Source organism: Equus asinus, chromosome 15 (assembly GCF_041296235.1).
Source record: "Equus asinus isolate D_3611 breed Donkey chromosome 15, EquAss-T2T_v2, whole genome shotgun sequence".
Classification (NCBI taxonomy): domain Eukaryota; kingdom Metazoa; phylum Chordata; class Mammalia; order Perissodactyla; family Equidae; genus Equus; species Equus asinus.
In genome coordinates, this window is record NC_091804.1 from 29314055 (window position 1) to 29335790 (window position 21736).

Sequence of the window (21736 nt, forward strand, 5' to 3'; positions counted from 1 at the left end):
GCGGCAGGTGGGTTGGTTTTCCTCCTTATCCCGCTGAATAGTGTTTCTGTTTCTGAAGCTGATTGTGTTATGCTTTGCCGGAACCGGGTCTCTGGGGTGGCTTCCTCCACCCCATCCCGCCCCCCACCTGCGCTCTAGGGCAGGGGAAGTTGCGGGTACCGCTTTAAAAATCCCAGCCTGGGCAAAACTTTGATGATAAATCAAGCGGCAGATCCCTCCGCCGCCACCTCCTCTGGGCGGGCGGGAGGGAGCGGGAGGGAGCGGGAGGGAGGGGGTGCGGCGGCAGCGCCGAGCGGAGTGGCCTTCCGCGGAAGGGAAGAGTCCCGCAGTCGGAGGCGGCCGGCTGGGCGTGCGCTCGCTACCCGCAGCCGGGGCTGGGCCGGAGGCGGGCGAGGGCTGGGGCCGGAGCCGGGCCGGGTTCAGCCGACAAGGGGCAGCGGCCCGAGCCGGGCAGCCAGGCCGCACCAGGCAGGGGACGGCGGGCGCGGGGTCTGCGGTCTCCTGAGCCCCGATGTGAGGCGGCGGCGCCCCCGGCCCGAGCGCGCACCATGGGGGCCCCGCTCGCCGTGGCGCTGGGCGCCCTCCACTACCTGGCACTTTTCCTGCAACTCGGCGGCGCCACGCGGCCCGCCGGCCACGCGCCCTGGGACAACCACGTCTCCGGCCACGGTGAGTCGGGTCGCCGCCCCCGCAGACTTCCCCACCAAACCCCACCCCGGGCTGCACCGCTCCAACTTGGTCTTCCTCGGGCTCGAACCCGCCCTGGCCGTGGCGGGAATGCTGTGGCGCCCCCTGCCGGGGCCATGGATCCACCCTGACCACCCCTGCGGAGGAGGGGGCACCCCGTGCGCATCCCCCATCCGGCTCTCGCAGGGAGCCCCCTCCTCCCCACACGCACTCGCACCGATACACACACCTCCACGACCACAGAAATATTAGCCACGGGCACACTCAGAGCCACACTCACTGCTTTCTCACATACAACTCCTACTGTCACACATCTCCTGCCACCTTCTCAGATTCCCCTCTTCACTCATAAGCACTCACACTTATGCCCACTACACATACACATCAGGCGCCACGGCTGGTGGGCTCACACCCTGCCAGCTGGCATCCAGGCTCACACACTCTGCACAACTCTTGCCTGCCCGCCTGCCTGCAGACACACTGGCAAATATACACAGACTTGTGAACACACTTTGCTCGCCCACCCTTCTCTGCCCATCTGGTTTTCCCCTTTGTGGGTTTATCCCTACAGACGCCCTTGTCCCCTCTGTCTCCCCACCTGTCCCTTATACCACTGGGAAAGGTCCTGGGGGACAGAAAACCCCTCCTCTTGAGAACTGGTAGCCTAGGGCTGCAGCCGCCCCTGTGGGTGGCATCTCAGGGATGAAGGCTTGGTGAGAGCCCCTCGAAGACCCTGGAATAGTTGGGATTGATGCGTCCAGCCAGAGTCGAGGAAGGGGAAGAGGGATGCCAGGGGCTTTTGTCTGCCTCTGGGGCAGGCAGGAAGCCCCTGCCATCCTTCTATAGGGTACCCACTCACCCTCATCCTCAGCCAAGACTGAAAGGTGGGAAATCTCAACTCAGCCGCGGTGGGAGCCGGGGAGCAAGCAAGCATTCCCAGCGTTGATTGCCTGAGTGTCAGAAGCTCCTTCTAGCCCCAGAGGAGCCCAAGTTGGCAGCAGAGTTGGATCATCTGAGGCTGGCAGCTGTGGGGGCTCCCCCTGCCCCCTGTGAGCCAGGCTCCAGTATGGAGGCCAGGGCATAGATGAAAATGGAGACCCTTCCCCACCCATCCCTTCCTTGCAGGGGCTCCAAACCCGGCCGGGGAGGCTGCAGCACCGATGCTGGGCACTGTATGCCCAGGGCTGGGGGAGGTTCGCACAAAGGGCAGAGAGCTAGGTGATTTATTCTGAAAGGAAAGAGTGAAGGCTGTGTGTGTTTGGGGGCGGGGGTCGATAATCAAAGAAGGCTTTGCTGGGGTGTCATTCATCGCTGGGATTGCTCCAGGGGGTAGGGGGGCTTCCAAAGCCCTTCTCAGGGGCTCTCCTTTTTGGGAACCACAACTCGCTGGATCCTTCTGCCTTCCCATGTTTGATAGTAACCGCTGTGTGTGTCATTTATGCACCCTTCATATCCCTCATCTAATTTCGGCCAACCTGGCTGGATTGGTGGTAAATAGGCGAAGGGTTATTTTGATCCTCAGTTTACAGGTGGAGAAACCAAGGCTCAGAGAGGTGAAGGGACTTGCCCAAGGTCACGCAGTGAGAGAGTGACTGAGCTGAGACTACCCCCAGGGTCTGTCGGGCAAAGACAGCGCTTTTTCCAGGACATTCATCTCCCTGTCAGATTCCCTCCCATTCAAGGGAAACTGGGAATTCCTCCTTCCGCTCCCCTCCTTGCTCCGCTCAGTTCCCTGGCACGGCTGGAACTTACACTGGAGGCTCTTCCAAGAAGGGCTTTCCTGAGTTTGTGGTCCCGAGAGATAGGAGGACTGGGGCTCTGAGGTCTGTGGTCGCCCCGTCCCTGGAGCACCAGACCGCAAGGATATGGGTGCTACTCTGTCATTCCTGATGCTCGCCCGAGGAGGGCCCCCAGAGGGAAGCAGGGTCTGCTTTTTGTGTGGCAGGCTCCTCCTGCCCCCTGGTGCCAGGAGTGCTTAGGGGCACAGCTCTGCCGGCCAGCTGTGATGTTCCCTCTGAACCCGGGAGGGGTCCAGCTGAGGCCCGGGGCCGGGGCTAGATGAAAAGGACACAGCACTGGCCGCTGGGGAGCCTGGCTTCTCTCACAGACCCCCTGTGTGGCTCTGGGCAAGTGAGTCACCCCTCTGGGGCTCCTTCTGTCCCTCAAGAAATGAGGAGGCCGGGCTGCTCTGCAGGGGCCAGACTGCCTTCCCTCAGCATTGCCAGGTTCAGAGTCACCCAGCAGTGGACGGCGAGGCTGCCCCATGGCTGCCCCTCTGCTGGGCCCAGCGCCCGCCACCACAGGAAGGGTTTGGAGCCACTCACTTAATCACAAAAAGAAACTGTTATTAATGATAGTGAGATGCAGCGAAGAAGTGGGTCATGTCTAATAAGCCGTTTGTGTTCAGGAGGAGAATACCAATTTGATAAAAGCTGTGTGTGCTGAAAAAGCCCAGAAATTGCTGTTTAGCAGATTGGAGGCCGATCGTTGTTCGTTATTCCTGGGCTCCTCGTGTCCTCAGCTGATTCGGGGAATGTGGCTGGGTTAGGAAGGTGCCTCTGTGTCTGCAGGTGGGGGCTGGGGAGGGGCTCACTGACCCCAACTGCTTGCTGGCTGCTCACCTCTCCAGTTTGATCTGAGATCAGCCTAGCCGCCAGGCGAACGCCTTCTGCCTGCCCGCCCCAGGGCTTGTCACGGGGAGAGCCTGCGGTCAGATGGGTCCGCAAGGACATCTGTCTCACTTTCCATCCCCCGCTACCTCACTCAGCCCACGTCAAAGAGGTCTTCTTAAAGGCCTGAGGACTGAACGGGGAGTGAAGTGTTCATGGCACCAGGAATTGGGAGGCTGGGTGGGGATGGTCAGTGTCTGCACCTAGTAGGTACTCAATAAATGGCAACTCTTTTGATTTTTCCTTATCAGAAAGGCTTAGTTCATTGCCCTGAGCACATCAGGGGTGGGAAGAAGGGGAACTGACATTTATGAAATGCCTACTGTGTGCTCGGGGCTGCAAACCCCTTACCATTGTTAACTCGCTAAGGGTAACGTTATTCCTGCAAGGCTGATGTTGTACATAAGAGGAAACCAAGGTTCAGAGAGGGCCAGTGACTTGGCCAAGGTCACTGAGTCTGTACAGAGAGCTGGAGAGCTGTGCCTGGAATGAAGATGTGTTTGGCAGTTCTGGGCCTGCTTCCTCCAGGACAGCCTGGAGGCAGACTTGGTCACGTGACGGGACTTCTTCCTCTGCACAGCCCCCTCCAAGCATGCTGTCTTCCAGCTCCCCAGAGAACTGGTAAAGTAGCGGGTTCCACCAAGAGGAACCAGCTGTTCAGAAAGGTGAGAGAATCTTGCTGAGGCCACATACAAGTTAGAAAAAGGCAGTGGGGCTGGACTCCTTCTCCAGTACTCTTTCCAGATCTTGTCCAGGGTGGGGATCCAGAAGGCAGGATCTTTGTGAGCATCTTTGCAGACCCCCTGCCTTGGAATCCGCCAGGGAGTTTATTAAAATGGATCCCCCCAGACCCATTGGCCAAAATGATTGTTGCTGGGACCCTGGGATCTGCATTTTCATAAGCTCCCTGGAAGATTCCCGTGCAGCCTGGAGTTTGGGAGCCACTGCCTGAAGTGTTTGCCCATCTCTGATGAGATAAGTAGGGATGGGAAATGTCTTGTGCCAGGGGCTGCTGGATTCATTTGGTTTTGCAAGGGAGGGAGAGGTCCAGGCTGGAGCAGGTAAGTAGACCCCAGAGGAGCCCCAGGAAGCCTTACACTGCAGCAGGCATCCATCCTCCCACCCCCACCCTGCTACACACACACTCTCACACACACACACACACACACGTACACGCACCAAGGCCAGCACCTTCAATTATTAATACACCCCAGTGCAGACAAAGATCCTGAGTTGGCCCGGTGCTTTGTCCTTTGAGTGATTCACCATCCTGAGGTTCTCTCTGTTGCCAGGAGGGAGCAGCGGGGTGCTGGGGGAGGGGGTGGGGGCCATTTGGCAAACAGCCTGTGCACTGAGAATGACTCTGGCTTTCTTCCTTTCCTTACCTGACCACTGGTATTGCACCATCCATAAGCTGGCGAGTTTGGTGGCTGGGAGATGGAGAAAATTGAGTACTGTCTTCCGAAGGTTATGATGTTAAAAATGTGTTCGCCGTTGTCTCGGGCGTTGGTGATTATTCTATCAATTACGCCCGTAAACACTCTGCCTTGGGCTGAGGGTTTCCCGGCCTCCTGTGGGGAATTGGCCCTCACAAGCGGTTTTCCCCAAGTCCTTCACACCAATTGGTTTTGACACCTTGCCTATCAGCGGTTCCTGCAGCCTTTTCTCCAGGCAAGGCGAGCTGAGGGCTGCTTGCAGGACAGGGACTCAGCTCCTCGCCATGGTGACAGCAGGGGTGTTGGAGGAAGTCCTTGGCAAGCAAGCCGGCAGGGTCAGGGGTCCAGGGAGAGTGGTCCCTTCCGACCCACAGGCCGCCAGGGTGGGCCATGGAGCAGCTGGCATGAGTCACCGAAGCTCAGGTGGAGCTGGCGGGGCCCCTTGGACCCTCCTCCTTGACCTCTTTCACAGAGGGGAAGGCTGAGGCCACAGGCAAGGGAGCATTTGCCCCAAATTGGCTGGGAGGTTAGCGCTTGGCTTGTGGGGTGACCTTACCCGTCTGTACAAATAGAAAAATACATGGAGGCAAATGTGTACTGAGTGTCACACCAGGGCCTTAAGTGGCATCATCTCATTTATCCCCACAAGAACCCTCAGAGGAGGGGACTCTCCCTGGCCCCCTGCATTTATGAGGAACCAAGACTCCGGGAGGTTAAAAGGCTGGCCCAGGTCATACACCCGACAAGTGTCAGAGCCCGAATTTGAACTCAGGAATGTGGCTGCAGGCCCCGTGCTCTCAATGCTGTTGAGGCCCACAGAGGAGGAGGGAGAGGCCTGAGGTGTGGTGGAAGGAGTGAGGTGACCTCCACATTCCAGGCCCGGGGTGTGCAGCAGCGAAGTGACGGCCCCCAGAACAGAACTCTGCCTCAGTGCCCTTCCAACTTCCCTCGGAGCGTGAGAAGATCAAAGGGGTAGGGAGAGGGGTTGTGGTGTGAACAGTGACATAGGCGCCCACATGAGGGGTAGGTCTCGGAAGAAGGGAAGGTGGCATGAGGCAAGCCCACCTCCTGGTGGTCGGCCATGACCTTGGGCCTTTGGGATGGAACCAGCTGTTGCTGGGGCTGTGGGAAGAGTCTCTCAGCCCCAAAGGGAGTTTGGGGCCAGCCGGGCACCCTCTGGGCACTCTCACCACCCCTGTTGTAATGACGGGGGCTCCAGGGCAGGGACAGGTCAGATTCCCTGTGTCCTGGCCCCACCACAATGCCCAGTCCAAGGGGGTGGCAGGGAAGGAAGGAATGGCCGAGGAGGAGGACAAGGCAGAGGGCTGAGGTCCGCATTCTTAAGCTTTTGCTCATTCCAAGGTACTGTAGTTTTAAACGTTCATATAATTTTAATTTCATAAGGAATCCATGTTTTCAGTAGAAAAATCACAAAATTGAAACCCCTTCCCATCCCTACAGACCACAGCAAGGATGTCCTGGGGTGGCTAAGGCCCGGCCCCTTGGGTGTGTGTGAGATGCTGCAGCCCTGACGGTGATGGGGTTCCAGGGTGTGACCCCCTCTCCCAGCCCCCCTGAGACTCTTCCATTAGAAAATGGGGCGGTGGTCTCACTGGGGGAGAAATCCACCTGTCTGCCAGCTGGGGAGCCTGGGAGCCCCTGGTCCCTGCTCCTGTGGAGAAGGGAGAGGGGGAGGGGGAGGCAGAAGGGCTGCTGCTCCTCCAGCCCCTGCCCACGCTATGCCCCCTCCCCTTTCCCGAAGCCAGCAGAGGAGTCCCTAGGACTCCACTCCACCATCCCCCGGGGGAAACCTTTCTTCAAGACGCCCAGGGCCCTCAGTGCGACCGGGTCCTACCTGAGAGATGATCATAGGCAGAACCCGGACAAACCTCTTACATTTTAATAGTTATGCATTTATTTTAATGCCGATTAGAAAAATACAACCAGCACATCAAAACTGGGATTTCACAGATATTATTGCTTAGGATGAAACTAGCGGGGGTATTAAAAAATAGTGGGTTAGTTTATAGAAAACATTAGGGACATAATCGTCTGGGTGGTGCCCAGGCACGTCTGTGTATGAGAATGACTGTCCTCAGGGTGTGCTGGCCACAGGCGCCCCTCCACCTCAGACCCCGTACTTCTCATACTGGGAACTGCTGGCCTCACAGGAGCTGCTGGCACGTGCTGGAAGCTTGATCATTCATTCATTCCTTCCTTCATTCAACAAATATCGATAGAGCACCTGCCATGCACCGGGCTCTCATTTAGCCACTTCTTCTATCGGTGAACATGACAGATACGGTTCTTGCTCAGATGAGTAAACCTATTTAATATGTATATACGTATGTATATGTATAAATTGTGATAAGAGTTAAGAGGCAGGGATGACTTTCAGCCCAGAGGAGGGCACTTATCTCTGGGGCAGTGAGGGTACCCAGTAGTGAGCTCCCTGCCACAGAAGGTATGCAAGCTGTACTCGCCCAGTTATTAGCTGGGGGTGTTATCAAGGGGATTCCTGCCTCATTTCCCAAAGGAGCAAAGACTGGTGAAGTGGGCAGAGAGGCCAGAACACAGAGGGGGGTTGATAAAGATCTGTACACAGCAAGTTAGTGATGGTGCGGTGACAAGGGCCCAGGCTGGTGGAGCTCCTGACTCAGAGGATGCCTGGCCCACATGGGGACGTGGCAGGGGCGGGGGCCTTCGTTGTCTTCTGTGTTGAGGGGTGGAACCAGTGGCCCGTGGTGACTTCGCTGCAGCTCCGAGTTAAAGTGCCAGTGTTGGGGCAGAGGAAGGGGACCGTGGTTGTTTTCCACCCTCACCCTGCCTTTGCCTTGCTGGGTGGCTCAGCAGTTCCCTGCCCCTCTCTGGGCCTGTTTTCCCCCTGGAACAATGCTGAGTTTGCCTAAGCTCTTAGCCTCTAGAATTCTTCCATCTCTATCCTCCCAGACCCTATGCTTTGTCCTGCGACCAGCAGGTGAGGCTGCAGCCGATGGTGGCATGGAGTCCATCCAGCTCGTGATGCTTGGCCTCGGGGCCTTCAGGGGCCTGTGAACCAGACTCCAGCCGGCGCTCATCCACATGTCCTCTGTGCCTCTCGCTTCATCCTCACCTGCCCATGAGGAGGATGCGCCCATCGTACAGACAAGGGCACTGAGGCTCAGGAGGCGCTTGAGTTGCCTGAGGACACGCAGATGCCGAATGGCAGAGGCAGGCTGGTGCCCAGCTTGTCGGAGTGCAGAGCTGGAGTTCTTCACCTGCTCCTCTGTCCTGCTCCTGGCTGCCAGACCGGGTGTGAGTGTGTGTGAGTGAGTGTGTGAGAGTGTGTGCAGCTGTTTGTTCCAGAGCGGTGCCCTGGCTTCATCGCATTCTCTCAGGGTCGTGATGCCAAAATGCTGAGCAGGCCTGGGTCTGGCTGCAGGAGCACCGGCTGGGAGTCTAGGCTTCTGGATCCGAGTGCAGCAGGAGCAGGGGGAGTGGTGGGACACGGGGCACGCGTGTGACACTGGGCGTCCCTGCCTGGGTGTTCTCCGAGGGGCTGGTGTTTTGTCTGAGCATGTGTCTGGAGTGTGTCTGAGGTTTGAGGAACTGTGGCACCTGGGTGGTCCTTGAGCGTCTGGCCTGAGGGCCAGGCTGGTGCCCAGCCCCGTGGCCTTTGCTTCCACACCAGCCTTCCCCGCCCCCTCCAGCTGGTGCTGTAGGGACATGAGACCTAGAGGCTCTGGGAACATCTGGAAGGTTAGAGCTGGAGCCGGGAGGGGGCCTTGCCCAGAGCGATCAATTAGGGGCTGGCAGGGCCCATCTGTGGCAAAGCCTCTCCCTGCCCCTCTCTCTCTGGATCTTTCTCCCCCGGGTTTGTCCCTCTCTCTGTCTCTCCCTCTTTTGCTCGCTCTCTCTGTCTTTCAATCTCTCTCCACCTTTCTTTGTCTCTTTGTCTGTCTGCTGGATCCATCTCCCTCCTCCTCTCCCCCACCTCGGTCCTCGCTTTCTGTCTCTGTACACGCGCACACACCCCTCTCCAGAGGCGACACCTCAGCATCACACATACACACATTCTGTGTATCATAATGACGCCCACAGAGCAGGCGCTCAAGAAATATCAGCTGAACGAATGAAGTGAATAAATGAGCGATGACCAAATGGTGACGCCACAAGGGACGCTGGAGCTTGCCTAGACTTGTGGTTCCTCATTTTTTTGGAGGTCACAATCCTCTTGAGAATCTGATGAAAACTGGATCACGTCCTCAGAAAAATGCTGCATTGTTTCGCCCAGTTTCAGAGGGTTTCTTGAGGCCCAGAGGCCACTGTGGTTCTCAGGGGAAGAGCCTTCCTTTCACTGGGGAGGAAGTGGAGGCCCAGAGGGAGCCAGGGCCGCCCAGGGCCAGGGCGAGCGTGCAGCAGAGCCGGGCGTGGACCTCGAGTCCTGCCCTCCACTTCCCACCCCGGGGACCTGGGTGACTTACCCAGCAAGTCCCTGGTGAGTGTCTTCAGCAGGTGGGCATTGGGGAGAGATAATGGAGGACAGTAAACCAGAGATGAGATCCCGGGAAACAAGGCACAGACAGGGGAGCCCTTCAGAAGGAGGCCTCTGGAGGTTCCCAGCAAGAGTGGTCGCTGTATCCTGGTGTAGTCAGGGAGAACTTCCTGGGCGAGGTGGGCTCCTTCTCGGCCTGCATCCAGGGACCGCCAGGAGACGTCAGAGGCCAGCATGGAGCCTCGCCCGACTGCCTGGCTCTGGCAGGGGCTTCATTTGGAGAGTCGTGCATGCATATCCGGAAGAGCAGGCTGCAGTGGGAGCTGCCAAGAAGAGGCTGTGGAGCTGGGTCTTGATCCGCGGGGCAGGGGCAGCCCTGGAAGGTCTCTGAGTGGGACAGGTCCAGGGTGTGGCTGGCATTTGGCTGTGTGAGTTGAAGCCGGGGCTCAAACAGGGACTGGAGGCTGGAGGGGCTAACAGAGGAGGAGGGGCTGCTTCCCAGGGAAGGAGCTGACTTTGCGGGTTCATGGGATGCGGGGGCTGGGCACAGGGTCCAGGGATGCTGGCCACATGGGCTCGGAAGAAGACAGGAACTGCGTGTGTGTGCACGCGTGTGTGTAAGCACACTGGCTTTCTTTCTAGTGTTTGAACACGCCAAGCTCCTTCCTCTCAGGACATTTTCCGAGCCATTCCTGCACCCGGCAGGCTCTCATCGCCCTCTCCTGCCCTCCGGCTCTCTCCTTCATGCCTCCTCTACCTCCTCCTGTTGGAACCTCGTCCCCATCTCCAGGCAGGCCCCCTGGGCACCCATCGACATGCCCATCCTGCAGGGGAGGAAACTGAGCCCGGGAGAGGGTCAGGGGCCTGGGCCCACCTGGAACAGAGCCCAGACTTGGTTTTCCCGCAGCCTGGCACGCTCCGGGGGTCTCGGGTTGGGGGTCTTGACTGGAGCCGCCTTCCTGGAACCTCGGGCTGGCTCCCAGCCGAGGCAGGGAGGCGGGAGCAAACGCAGGGTGTCTGTTTTGCTTTGTGAGGTTTTAAAAAAATCATTTCTGGCCTCGGAGGCGGCAGCAATTACGGCCGGCTCGCCGGGGAGCTGTTTGCCGCCTGTCATCGGCCCGGGAAAGGGTCCCTAATGGAGGCCCGGCGGCCGGAGCGCGTGGTGGTAGAAATAGCGCTCAAAACAAAGCTGCACTAATGGTCTCCGGGCAGGTGGAGGGGGGGCAAGCTGGCTGCCGGCTGACCAGAGGGGCTCTGGGCAGGGCCTGAGACTCCCCGGCGAGTCTCCTTACGTCCCCCAGAGACCCCCCCGCAGTGGTGCTTAAACTGCAGCCAGGTGCCAGGTGCGTGGAGCCCCATCCCAGCTCTGCTGCTTTCTGTTAAATCCCCTCCCAGGCAAAGGGAACAGTAAGTGCAAAGGCCCTGGGGTGGGGCAGGATCCCTTCAGCTAGGCATTCTCTGCTTCTAGAAGAGTCCCTGTGTTTGAAAAGGCCAGGCTAGGCTAGACTTCTAGGTGGGGAAAAAGGAGCTGGGAGCCTTGGGGAGGGAGGAGCTAGAGTAAGACCACCCTGTGAGAGGCAGCGTAAATAGCAGCTGATCATCTCTGTCATACAGGGCTCCATGGAGCCCACCATGTGCCGGACATTTACAGGTGTCCGTGACCCCCCGGAGTCCCCATGGTGCGCATTTTACAGATCAGGAAACTGAGGCTCAGAGATTTGAAGTGCAGATAGGGTTCAAATCTGGGTCAGCCTGACTGCAGAGCCTGCACACTTACTGCTGCAATCTGGGATTTCCCAAACGCAATTGGGCAGGAGGGGGAGGGGCTGGCCAGGCAGGCACTAGGTCCCAAGGGAGGCTGGTGGGACCCAGGCTGGGTCCTGGGGAGAGGGGTGGCATGGCCGCTCTGCCCTCTGACCCCACCCGCTGGACACCCCCAGAAGCTGTGTCTGGAGCTTCCCTGGGGTCTGCTCACTTTCTCCCCTCCTGTGGGTCTCTGCACCTGGCTTCCGGTTGCCCTCGTCCCTGCCTCCCCTCTTCTGCTCTCTCCTTCGCGGCCCTGGCCCGCCCCGGCTCCACCTTGGTGCCTCCCCATATCTCTGGCTCTTCTCTCTCTTCACTGGATCCGGGGAGGCTCCTTTCTGGGGAGCTGGGTGGCTGCTCACCCCTGTGACTGGGGCAGCCTGCCTTTGCTCCCTCCATCCCCCCTCTGCCCCTGGCAGGCAGCAGGGAGGGGTACACGCCTGGGTTTGGGGCTCAGGCACGCTTGGGTTTGAATCCTGGCCCACTCAGCCTCTCTGAGCCTTCCCAGCCGTCAGTGAGGTGGGCTCACCCCAGGGCCTTTGCAGGATGCGCAGGTGAGGAGGAGAGAAATGGCATCTGCACAGACGTCAGGATGCCTCTTGCCTTCTCCCAGCTCAGCTTCCCCGCCCCGGGCCCTGCCCTGTCCCTGGCTCCCTGCACGCTCCCACACTTGCCTCTCTCCCTCCCAAACCTTGCACTCCCTGTGGCCCAGACGTGTGGGCAGAGGAGGCGGGAATTCCACTGGGGAAGCCTGCTCAACTCCCATCATCCTGCAAGTGCCAGAATATTTTCCCTCTCCTTAAATCTCCCTGGATTTGTAATTCCACTGCTGTCTCCCTCAATCTGTGCCGGCGGCCTTGGGAGGCGCCCTGCCCCCGCCCGCGGGCGCCAGCACTGCCCGGCTGCCTGGCAGGGGATCTGAGCCAGCCCCCACCCTCTCTGTGCCTCAGTTTCCTCACCTTTAAGAAGAGGCAGATGATAGCGGCTACTTCCCAGGCTGTTTTGGGTATTTGGTGAGATATTTTATTTTGTTAAAGGAACAGCTCTATAAAAAGGAATGAGTCTGATCTATGCCACAGTGTGGACGAACCTCGAAAACATTATGCTAAGTGAAAACAGCCGGTCCCCGAAGACCACATATGGTATTGTTCCATTTATGTGAAATATCCAGGAGAGGCAAAGCCACAGGGACGGAGGCAGAGGGGGTGCAAAGTACTGCTTACGGGGTACGGGGGTGCCTTTTGGGGTGCTGAAAGTGGCTGGGGACTAGATAAAGGAGTTGGTTAGACAATAGTGTGAAGGTACTAAATGCCACTGACTTATTCACTTTAAAATGGTTAATTTTATGTTATGTGAATTTCACTTCAGTTAAAACTAAGTGAGTGAATGAAAGGAAGCCCCTCTGTGGCACATACGGGTGCAGGCAGCCCACTTAGAAATGCCAATGCGTCTAGTCCTCGCAACAACCCTGGGAGGTAGTTGTGTGTATTACCCCCATTTTACAGTGGAGAAAACCGAGGCACAGGCTCACCAGGCGCTTAGCGTGTAGTAAGTGCTCAAAAATGTTAGCTATTCTAATTTTTATTGGGTGGGGCAGCCCCCCTTCCCCAGTCAGCCAGGGCTGGGCAGGGACCCTCCACCCCCCCGGGCAAGTGTGCACACATGTGTCATGTGTCTAAAACTCCGCAGTGGTGGCGGGGCCACCAGGTAATAGCAGGGGTCCAGGCTCTACTGTGTCCCACACCCAGAAACAGGCTCTTTGCCTGCGTTCGTTCATTTTATCCTCAAACTAAGCCTTTAAGCCATGACACGTGGGAACAGAAGCTAAGAGAAGTGAAGCAACTTCCATAAAGCCACACAGCAAGGCAGGGCAGAGCCGGAACTTGCATCCTCACCTGTAAATCCTGGGCTCCCTCTCACGCCAGTCCCTGTCCTGCCTCCTGGTCCCCTTTCCCCTTCAGCTGACACACGGACACTCCTGTGCACAGAGGACCTCTGAGGAAGGAGCCCAAGGCCTCTGATGGATCAACAGCAGGCCCCTGAGTGGGGAGAGTAAACAGCTCCCCACTGGGGCCAGCATTTCCTTGATGTCTCCTATTTCATTCAAAATTCATGAATTCTGGAGTCTATTCCATAATATATTCATGTTTATTTTAACACAAAAATAATGTTCTTTCCTCATTTTGGGGGAGGAATATCGATGCCTCAGGAAGTTCCTTCCCCGTTTGGGCACAGACCATGAGGGGGGTCTTCATCCATTTCTTCGTTCGTTCATTCATTCATTCTGCGAGCACGCAGTCAGGCCTCCTCATTCCAGAAATGCATGTTAGTCCCCGTGGGGGGCAAGGCAGAGGGAACCTCACGGTGAAGGGACAGGGGGCGGCCTGTCTCGGGCCGGGAGGGGTCAGTGGGATCCTGACAGGTGCGGGCGGGGAAGGTGGCTGGTATGTGGCCAGGGCGGCCGAGGTCTCAGAGGAACCAGAGGCGACTGCGGGATCTGGCCAGTGGCGAGGGAGCCAGAGCCGTGACATTGGTGGGGGTGGCTGCCGCTGGTGTCCACACTCAGCAGGACCCACCTCCCAGCCCCTTTTGATCAAGAAGAAAGTCTCTGCTCGGTGCTGCTGTGAATTTAACGCCCAGCTCTCAGCCATCTCCCTTGTTAATGAGCGCAAACGAGACCGGGCTCGCAGCCCTCGGCAGGCAGGCTTCCCTCGCTGGAATTTATGAAGGCTGCTTGGTTCTCATACTGTTTATTTTTACAGTTACCCTCTATTTATGGCAAGTGAGGCTGATTTTCTGTTTATGGAGGTAATAAAAGTCTCCTTTTAAGCGGAATTTATTTAAGGAAAAAGGAAAAGATGCTTTGAAAATAAATATTAAGTAAATAATAGTGCAGGTGGTAGAGGGATCCTGCAGAAAAGATGAAGGTGGTCCCCAAGAGGTTGGGCTTGGGGAACTCTCTCTCTGGTATACCCTTTCCTGTCGGTTCAGCATCCAACTGCCAGTGTGCCTCCTCCTCCTAGAAGCCTTCCCTGACTCTCCAGGCAGACGTGGGCCTATCTTTTCCTCTCCCAGTGCTTGCACCTCCATCCACAGCTTCTGCATATAGCTGTGCCCTGCATGACGATTCACAGCTATGTGAATGGTGCACAACCTGAACAACTGTACATAGCTATCCAGGCTCAGTGTCAGCCATTGTCCACATAATGGTCTGTGTGTCTGTCCCTCCTGCGGATTGTGGGCCCTTGAGGGCCAGGGCCGGGTCTGAGCCTCTTGGAAAACCCAGCACAGAGCCTGGCCCTGGGGTAGGGGTCCATGAAGGTTGATCTCTTCCACTGCTTCTGGCAGGGAGGCCTTGAGCTCCCACTGCATGCCTGGGCTGCCGTCTTCCCACCGAGACACACTGTAGTTCCTTAAGCTTTTGTGCAAAATGCCTTCCTCTCCACTTGAGGAGAGGGAAGCTTGTCCACTCCAAGAGGGAGCCTTCCCCACCCACTCGCACCTCCGTGCCTTCTGCTGCAGGCAGCCTGCCAGCGGCCGGGCCTCCCAGCAGCAAACAGAGAGCCCTCAGGTGCCTGCCCTGGGCCCGGGGAGGACCCTCTGCACCAGCCCCGGGAGGAGAGGGCCCCTCCGCGCAGCCAGCCTTCTCGGTCCCCGGCGCTTTCCCTCCCAGTTCTCGAGCTTCTCCTCTGTGGGTGGTTTCTCCCTGCTGACTGCAGGGGCACCGGGACATCCACAGGTGAGCGGGGGGCTTCATGGAGCACCCCTCTGCAGCCCTGCCCGCTTCTGCCTCCCTGACCCTGTGCCACACCAGCCAAGCTGGGCGCAGGGCAGGCTTCTGGAAGTGGCCCCCAGAGAGCCACGCTTTTTAGAGCTGAAGGGAGAGAGGGGGCTTAGCGGAGACTCAGTTCTGGGTTGGGAAATTTTCCAGTCAGCCTTGGGATTGAAATCGGAGTTTGTCTCTTGATGCTGTGTGACCTCAGGCATGGACACTCCCTCTCTGACCCTTGATACCACAGAGGGATCGTGCCACCTTATCAAGTCTTCAGGAGGACAAAGCTGGGGTCCTGTGTACAGCGCCTCGCACATAGGAGGGGTTTCCTTCCTTCAGCATCGGGACAGGGGACTGGCCCCAAGAGCTGCCAGGTTCTCTGAGCCTTGGTTTCCCTGCCTGGATGAAGGGACCACGATCCCTGCCCTGCAGGGTCGCTCTGAGGATTGTGTGGCCTCAGGCCCATCGACTTTCTGGCTCGTGCTGGGCCTCCAATCAGAAGGACGATCCCGCAGGGTTGATGGGGCCGCTCGGGGGCCTCGAGGGTGGGGGAGCTGCGGGCGAAGCAGCCACGGCCGCTCCCGGCACTGTGGGCCTTTGTTTCGTTACTGCCCCATCTCATCCTTGGCTGCACTCACATGACAGCGCTATAGGTCCTCTCGGGAGCCTCCAGCTTGCCCGTCAGCTTGGCTGGGCACCCCATCGGCTGGGCACCCCATCGGCTGGGCCCGCGTGGGCCAGGCTGGGCTTGGGTGCTGGGGGCCAGGAGGGCCGGAAGGAGGGAGGGCGGGGAGGGGCTGGCCGGCTGGGGCCTGACTCAGGACCTCCCTGGTTGCCTCTGTCCATGTTGTCCATGTGTCTGTCCCCATCCCTGCTCTTGTGGATGCAGTCTTCCCTAAAACACCCGTCCGGCACGCAGTCAGTGCCCAGTGATATGTGAGCGAATGACTGCATCAATGAGTGAAGGAAGGAAGGAATGATGTCCATCTCTCTTGCTTTTATCTTACAGTTTCTGACTTAGTCCCCTGGGTTTTTGTCTGACCTTCCTTTCTCACTTCATTCATTCATTCATTCGCTCATTCAGCACATGCCCAGCAGCTCTTCCTGTGTGCCTGCTCCACGCTGGGTGATGTAGGGGCCCTGCCCTGGGGGAGACGCAGACACCTCCATATCTGTCATCTGATGCACTCCAGTGGGGCCGTGAGAGGGGGCCTTGGAGACCACTGGGGGCACCAAGGAGGGCTCCACCCTCGCGTGGGAGGGCGGGCGTCTCCAGGCAGAGGGCCACCCATGAGCCGGGATCCTGGGAACCGTGTGCAGGCTGTGCCCAAGGGGGACACATGTAAGGGGCCAGGAAGGGCAGAGGGGGCCGCAGTTAGGGTCTGCCAGGGCCAGAGATGCAGGTGGGTGCCCAACCTGGGAGCCTGGCTTTGGCCCTGGGAGCTGGCAGTTTCCCCGTGAGCCCCCCCAGGGTGAGGGTTTCCTGGAGCCCCCAGGCGGCCGAGCAGGGGGAGGGCCTCCTTTCTCTGCCTCCCCCCGAGCTGCCGTGTGTCTTGTACACATAGCAAAGTGTCCATGGAACACCCACTGCGTGCCCGGTGTTGTTCTGCTGTGAGGACACAGCTGCAAACGGAACCCACTCAACCCTCCCGCCTGGGAGGGGCTTCCACAAAGTGGAGGACGGGCGACGAGGGGGATAAAGAAGTGAGGATGTGGTGTGCTAGTGATCAGTGGCAGGAAAAGACAGGACGTAGAGAAAAGGGGGACCGAGGGGGCAGGGGAGGCTCAGGAGGTGACATCTGAGCAACGACTTAAGAGGCTAGGAGCTGTGGACAAGGGACATTCCAGGCACGGGTCCAGAGACATTTTCTTTGCATGGAAACCACTGTGGCAGACCCAGGAAGCCATGGGGGGCTTTTTAATTTTTTTTAACTGTGCTAAAATATACATAATGTAAAATGTACCATTTTAATCATTTTTAAGTGTATGGTTCAGTGGCATCAGAGACATTGTGCTTGCTGTGCAACCATCACCACTATCCACTTCCTGCTGTTTTCATCACCCCAGAGGGAACCTGTGGGCCCACTGAGTCTCTGGCCCCCGTCTTCGACCTTCTGTCCCTGTGAGTTGTACTACTCTGGGGTCCTCGTGGGGTGGGATCACACAGTATCTGCCCTTTGGAGGCTGGCTCATTACACTCAGCATAATGTCCTCAAGGGTCACCCATGCTGTAGCCTGTGTCAGAATGTCTTCCTTTTTAAGGCTGACTAATATCCCATGGTATGGAGAGAACACATGCTGGTTCTCTGTCCATCAGTGGAGGTTTGTGAGCAGGCACTGACATGGCATGTCTGGCAAGAGATGGGGCCTGGGCTGAGGGGTGATCAAGGGGCTCTGCCCCCTGGGTCTCCCTTGAGCTCCAGCTCTGCCTTGATCCCCCTGAGTGGGAGCTTCCCCTGCCACCTGTCCCCAAGGGGAGCCCTGCCCTCACTCCAGTAGTGACTGATGGGGGGGCTGGGGTCCAGTCCCTGCAGGCTTCCTGGAGGAGGCAGCCTCAAACCAGCGATCTGAAGACTGGAAGGTCAGGGAGGGCTGTGCCGAGGGAGGAGGGAGATTTAGGGCTGGACCAGAGGGGAATCTGAGCTCAGAGATGGAGGGAGCTGGGGGCTGGGCTGGGCTGCCTGTGGTGGACAAGCCCCTCGGGCCTGCCTGAGTCCCCCTGGCTGCTGGGGGCCGTGGTGCTGTCCGGAGCAAATGAGGAAGGAGAGGCGGTACAGGCCTGAGGGATGGGAGGTCTCGGGGCCCAGGCGTGCCTGAAACACAGATGTTGCAACCACTGCAGGGTCTGAGGGGGCTCCAAGGAGGCATCTTAAAACCTTTCTGGAGATGAGAGACTTTTTGAGCTAGAAGGTGGGGGAAGGGACTGCTCTTGGTTGAGCACCTACTAAGTGCTGGGCATGAGGCATGTGTCGCCTTGTGTCCTCCCCTCCATCCTCTCATTCTCCTTTTTTTTCAGACAAAGAAACTGAGGCTCAGAGAGGTAAAGGGGCTTGTCCGGGTCACACAGCTAGGAGTGGAGGAAACAGGATTCTAACTGAGGCCTGAAGGCAAAGCCCTAGATGTTGGTGCTGAACCAGGGCCTGGAAGGTTAAGAAGGGGGTCAGGCCCTGGGCTCGAAGGGCAGGCAAGATCTTCAGGTCATCCCCTGCCTTAAGCAGAAGCAAACCCCGTGACTCAGCCAGGGCCACAGGGCTGATGGCCTGCAGCTGATGCCCGATAGCCGGGCCTGGGGTTAATGAATGCATCACACCCCCAATTAAAAGCGGAGAGGAAGACGACGTTGCCTTCAGTCAGGCCCCTTCCTCCTGCTCCTGCGGAATCCTAATCTGTGGGCAGCCGCTTGGTTTTAATTGTCTGCCTGGGGAGCCCAGCCCCGCTCGGCCCTGGGGCTGGAGGACACAATTGCACCCTTCTCACAAATCTATAATTATGCCCGCCTCCTGGGGACTGCTGGGAGGAGTTACCTGGGCAGGGAGATGGCTCAGGGCAGGAGGAGGTCAAAGAGGAGAGATGGATTTTATGTCCCAACTCCGCTGGGATGCTACTGTGGAGACCTGGGGTCTGGGTGGCTGGAGGGATGGAGGTGAGTAGGGGCTGGGAAGAGGTGCTGCAGGAGCAAGCTCTAGAAGCTTTGGGCTCCCACCCTAGAGTCCTCCAGAACTGGGCTCAGATGTAACCACTCACTCTGTAGCCTTGGCCAAGTCACTTAACCTCTCTGAGCCTCAGCTTCCCCATCTGAAAAATGGGCATAATCATGCTCACCCCTACCCCAGAGCATCATGGTGGGAACATGAGACAATGTATGTCGGGGGCTTGGCATCGTACCTGCACAAAGCAAGTACTCTCTGTTTCTTAGAGGTTATTATCATGTCATCATTGTCATCAAAATTAGTGTCGTTCCCCTTCCAGTTTCTGGTGCTGATGCAGAGTCCTCTCTCACAGACTTAGGAGAGGGAGCAAAAACCTCTCGCCAATTAGAGCTGCCCACTTTCAGTGGAGGGAGGAGGAGCTGAGCTTCCCGTCTCTGGAGGTGTGCAAGTGGGATGCAGAAGTGTGGAGCCTGGCAGCTGAACTTCACCTGATAATTCAGACCAGATCCTGATGGACCTGGTGGACCCCGGGGTCCTGGTCACACCTGCTGGTCAGACTCGGGTTCAAAGCCCAGCTCTGTGGGAATCTTGGGCAGGTCTGAGCCCATTTTCCTCATCTGTCAAGTGCGAGTGAGTGGGTTCCAGAGTAATAGAGACGTCTGCATAGGGCCAGGCATGCAGTAGGCGCTCAATAAATGGTGAGGATTTTTTTTTTTGACGAAGCTCTCTGAGTTTCCCTCCTGCCTGCCTTGTCTCGCTCGGCTCCTCTCCTCCTTGCCTATGCTGGTCAGTCTCTATCCACCCTTCAGGGCCGGCTTACGTTCTGCTCCTCCCTGAAGCTTTCCCAGATTCCCCTCCTGCCCCGAGTGGAAGTGACCCCTCCCCTTGCCAGTGCCCAGGGCACGACCCTTAGGACGCACATCACTTTCTCCCTTAGATTGTCCGAGCTGGTGGGACTCTCAGACCATGAATTCTAACCCTTGTTGTACAGAAGATCAAACTCAGGCTCAGAGAAGGGAGAGATTCTCCCAAGGTCACACAGCAAGTAGCAAATCTGTTGGCAGAAACAGTCTCCCATTCCAGGCTCCCAGCCCTGCGTGCCCGGTGCTAACCTGCGTACATGGCTTCTCCCTCAAGGGAGCTCCTTGGGATGGGGCCTGGGACAGCCTTTTGCTGTGGCTGCCCGTGAGTAGGGAGACTCAGATATGCCATCAAACATCCAGAGCCTCGATTTCCCCATTTGTCCTGTAGACACTCTGCCCCCTTCACCACTGAGGTTGGAGCCGATGGGATTCTGCAGGGGCCTCCCCCACCCCACCCAACCTAGGCAGCCCCTGGCAGGGACTGAGGCGATCAGAGAGACCCAGGGACCAGAGTCCACTTAGGGAAGGAGAGCTGGTGGCTGCCCCCAGGAGTTCGTGGGCTCATGAATTCCACAGGTTCTCGGAGCCAGATTTCCATCCCTCCTCCCACCCGAAGCCCCTTCCCACTCCTGGCTCAGGACCACCTGCCCGCAACTAGGGGCTGGGGTGGCCACACCTCCTCTGGGAAGCCTCCCCGGATTGCCTCAGGCTGGGTGAAACGTCTCCTCAGTGCCCAGGCCTTTGCACTTGGAATAAAAGAGACTCCCCACCTTGCCCCATGGGACCCTGCAAGGTTGGCCATCGTGGACTGTTCTTTTTTAAGAAAGAGCCCTACAGCCAAAAAGAATTTGAATACTGGGAGAAGAACATGGGGTTGGGAGTAAGACAGGTGTGTGTTCAATTCCTGGCTCTGCTGTGTGGCCTTGGAAGGGGTTATTGCCCCACACTGGGCCTCGGCTGCCTCCTCTGAGCAATGGGGACATGCGAGGGGGAGGGGAACTGAGGCCGGCCCAGGGTCGCCTGCTAAGACGTCCCGCATACGTGACAGCTGAGCACTGAGAATTGACTGGTCTAAACGGGGATGTGCTGTAATCGTGTAAAATACATGTGGATTTCCAAGACTTAGCACGAAAAAGGATGTAAAATATCCCATTAATAATTTTTATTACGTGTTGAAATAATAATTTTTTGATATCTTGGTTTAAATAAAATACACTATTAAAATTAATTTCTCCTGTTTAAAAATGTTTTTTGTTTCACTTTTTTTAATGTGGCTACTAGAAAATTCCATATGTGCCTCACCTGTGTGGCTCGCCGTCTCTTCCTGTTGGACAGCGCCCTCTAGATGACCATTACTGGGATTTGGGGGCACAGCTGGCTCTGTGGTGGGGTCCTCCCCGATGGCTGTTTGTGGGTGAGAGGGTCTGGGCAAGGATTGGAGCCCAGGGCCTGACCTTGCTGACCCCTGGCTGCTGAGTAGCCCCAGGCCTGACACTGCCCTCTCTGAGCCTTCCTTTCTGCATCCGTAAGAAGAGCTGGTGGGCCAGGCTCAGGGTTTTCAGTCAGTTTGGGGGGCCCTGTGGGCAGGGGGATGCTGAGTGAGGGAGGCCTGGCCCCTCCCCAGGTCACCCTGATGGAGCCCCCACCCAAGGGCGGCCCATGAGACCCACGCAGACCATTTTCCATCCTCCTGCCGGCCAGATGTCACACAGGCCCGGCTGCCAGGGCTGGCTCCCTCCCAGTCTGTGCTCCTGGGGTGACAAAGCCTTCAGGAGCTCTGGACCCTCCCCCCCCTTTGCCGGAGGGAAAAGGTGCGTACTTTCTGGTTCCCGGGGCTCAGGCAATGGCACCTGGAGGCGGTCACAGCTACGTCCCTCCCACTGTCTCTTGGCTAGCCAGGGTCACGCTGCTGGTCACCTTGGATCCAACAAGGGGTCTTGCCACTCTCCTCCTTCCCCTGTTTGCAAAGGGATCAAGGCAGAACCCGCCGTCCCAGGGCGAGGGGCCCACGGCCCACTCTGATCACCGCCAGCCCCTCCTGGTGGCTTGGACCCTCCATCGCCCCTTCAGTCCTGCTCCAGTCGGCAGGTAGGCATCAGGGTGGGTGAGGAGGGCTGGGCCTGGCCCGGACTCTCAGGGTGGGGCCCTCCTGGCCCTGGACCCTGCTGCACCACTGCCCAGCCACGTCTGCTCATTCATTCGTTCGTTGAACGAGTATTTATTGAGCCCGCTGTTGCCAGGCCCTGCTCTAGGAGGTGGGGCTAGGTCGCTGGACAAGACAGACCCAGCGCCTGCCTCCCGGAAGGGAGAGCAGACGACGAACGTCGATGAATGCGTGTGAGCTGTGCTGCCCAGCACGGCAGACGTTACCTACAAGTTCTA

General features: G+C 57.9%; 1 protein-coding gene across 1 annotated transcript in view; it reads left to right on the plus strand.

Annotated features, from left to right (window-relative positions):
* The first annotated feature begins 305 nt into the window (after positions 1–305).
* VSTM2L (V-set and transmembrane domain containing 2 like) overlaps positions 306–21736 on the plus strand; it is a 36903-nt gene continuing 15472 nt past the window's right edge. Inside the window, exon 1 of the mRNA XM_044748693.2 lies at positions 306–669. Within this exon, the coding sequence (XP_044604628.1) occupies positions 549–669 (121 nt within the window). The 5' untranslated portion in view covers positions 306–548. The remainder of the gene's footprint in view (positions 670–21736) is intronic.